The sequence below is a fragment of the Chelonoidis abingdonii genome, chromosome 23 (assembly GCF_003597395.2).
Source record: "Chelonoidis abingdonii isolate Lonesome George chromosome 23, CheloAbing_2.0, whole genome shotgun sequence".
In the NCBI taxonomy this organism is placed as follows: Eukaryota; Metazoa; Chordata; order Testudines; family Testudinidae; genus Chelonoidis; species Chelonoidis abingdonii.
Genome location: NC_133791.1, coordinates 21,684,428 through 21,686,502, shown reverse-complemented (window position 1 = coordinate 21,686,502; position 2,075 = coordinate 21,684,428). Strand labels below are relative to the sequence as shown.

Genomic DNA, 2,075 nt, shown 5'->3' with positions numbered 1-2,075 from the left:
GGGGGCAAGGCAAGTTCCCAGGTTGGTCACAGACTTCGGAGCAGGTGAACAAGGGCACGTTGTGACTTTGGTCCAATTGGCACAGTGCGGGGCAGGCACAGTTTTGCCAGTCCCCGGGCACAGCAGAGGGCCAGCTGACCCCACTGTATGGGCTCTGCAGCTGCTGGACCCACAGAGCCTCCAGCTTCTGCCTATGCTGAGCATCTCCTGAACTCTCCTCAGCCCCATCTCAGCTCAGCCCCTCCTGCAGCCGGGGACTTTTCTGCCCCTGCACCTGCCAGGCAGGGTACTTGGGGGGGCAATCAGTGAGGGTTTTCCCTGGGGAGGCTGAAGAAGGCGGTGGCAATGCTGCTCTGGCTCCCCTGCCCCATTGGGGGTTGTGTGCAAGGGATGCTGCCAGCCCTGCTGGAGGTCAGGCAGGGGAGAGGAGGGGGTGATGCTGGCCCAGCTGGCAGGAGAGATGAATGATGCCAGCCCTGTTGTGGTCGGACAGGGGAAGGGGCGGTGGCAGGGGGAGGGGTGACACTGCCTCCGTAGGTGGCAGGGAGTCCTAGTGGATTCCAGCAGCCAAGAGCTGTGGGGGCTGCCTTAGGTGCCAGGGGCGCAGGCTGGAGGGGGTGAGCCATCAGGCAGTAGCTCGACGAGTCCCGTTGAGCTCACCATGTTGGCTCCAGCACGTGCAGCTCCCCCGGGGATGGGGGTTGGGTGGCTGTAGCTGATACCTCTGTGCCTCTGCCCCCCACAGGATCAGCCCCCAGCGCCTCCCTGACTGTGCGAGTCACACCCCAGACGGACGTGAAGGGTGTGGGTGGCACTGCCGAGTTCACCTGCTCCGTCACCGGAGACGCCCGGGCGCGGATTGAGTGGTTCAGGGAGGGTGGGGAGCTGCCCGCCAGCCACAGCGTGCAGAACGGGGTGCTGCGGTAAGGAGGAGCAGGGGCATGGGGCTGGAGCACGCAAGCCTGCGCCCTCGCTGAGGAGTGCCCAGGGATGTAACCAGTGGGATTCACCCCCATACCCTGCAGAGGGGCTGCCCCCATCAGCCCAGGGCCTCTCTGCTGAGACGAGGGCAGCTACTGCTCTTGGGGATGGCGTTCGTCGGGTTTGACCCCCTGCCCGCCCTCCCTAACAGCAGAGTTCAAGACTCTTCTCCTTCAGGGCATGAGCTAATTGCCCCAAGGATCAGGTGAGAATGCCTGTCCCTGCCCTGCCCAGCGTTGTGTAGTTAGCTGGGTGTGCCATGCAGGGTGGATCCACCCCCAGAGCCTCAGGGATAAGCTGCTGTCTGTGGCTGGATACCAGACCTGGGGAGTGCTGGGGGCACAGCACGGGAGGTCTAACCCTCTGTGGCTTGGAGGCCTGGCCGGGTGGCACCGCTGGGGGGCAAAGGGGCCTCAGGGTATGTGGGAGCCAGTCCATCTCTTTGTTGTTTCACCGCAGAATCCAGAACTTGGATCGTGGTTGCCAGGGGGTTTACACCTGCCGAGTAAGCAGCCCCTCCGGGCAGGCCCAGGACAGCGCAAGGCTGGTGATCCAGGGTAAGCAGGGGCCCTGGCACAGGGAGGGGGAGAACACAGATGCTGCCAGCTGAGTGGGACTGAGCTGGCCACGCAGCCTCCACACTAGCCACTGCTGCTCCAGAAGAGAAGCCGGGTGTCAGGGCCACCCAGAGAAGTCACGGGACCTGGGGTCTTCGGTGGCGGGGGTCTTTCTGCTCTGGGTCTTCGGGGCACTTAGGCAGCAGGTCCCAGAGCGAGTGAAGGACCTGGAGCAGAAGGAGCCCTCGCCACCGAATTTCTGCCGAAGACCTGGAGCGGAAGGAGCCCTCGCCGCTGAACTGCCACTGAAGACCCAGAGCAAAAGGAGCCCTCGCCACCGAATTGCTGCCGAAGACCCAGAGCAGAAGGAGCCCTCGCCACCGAATTGCTGCCGAAGACCCAGAGCAGATGGAGCCTTCGCCACCGAATTGCTGCCGAAGACCCAGAGCAGAAGGAGCCCTCGCCGCTGAACTGCTGCCAAAGACCCAGAACGGAAGGAGCCCTCGCCGCTGAAATGCCACCGAAGACCCAGAGCGG

General features: G+C 63.9%; 1 protein-coding gene across 1 annotated transcript in view; it reads left to right on the top strand.

Moving 5' to 3' along the window:
* HSPG2 (heparan sulfate proteoglycan 2) overlaps positions 1-2,075 on the top strand; it is a 200,523-nt gene that overhangs the window by 174,105 nt on the left and 24,343 nt on the right. The window contains exons 79-80 of the mRNA XM_075060406.1: positions 746-923; positions 1,441-1,538. Of these exons, the coding sequence (XP_074916507.1) occupies positions 746-923; positions 1,441-1,538 (276 nt within the window). The remainder of the gene's footprint in view (positions 1-745; positions 924-1,440; positions 1,539-2,075) is intronic.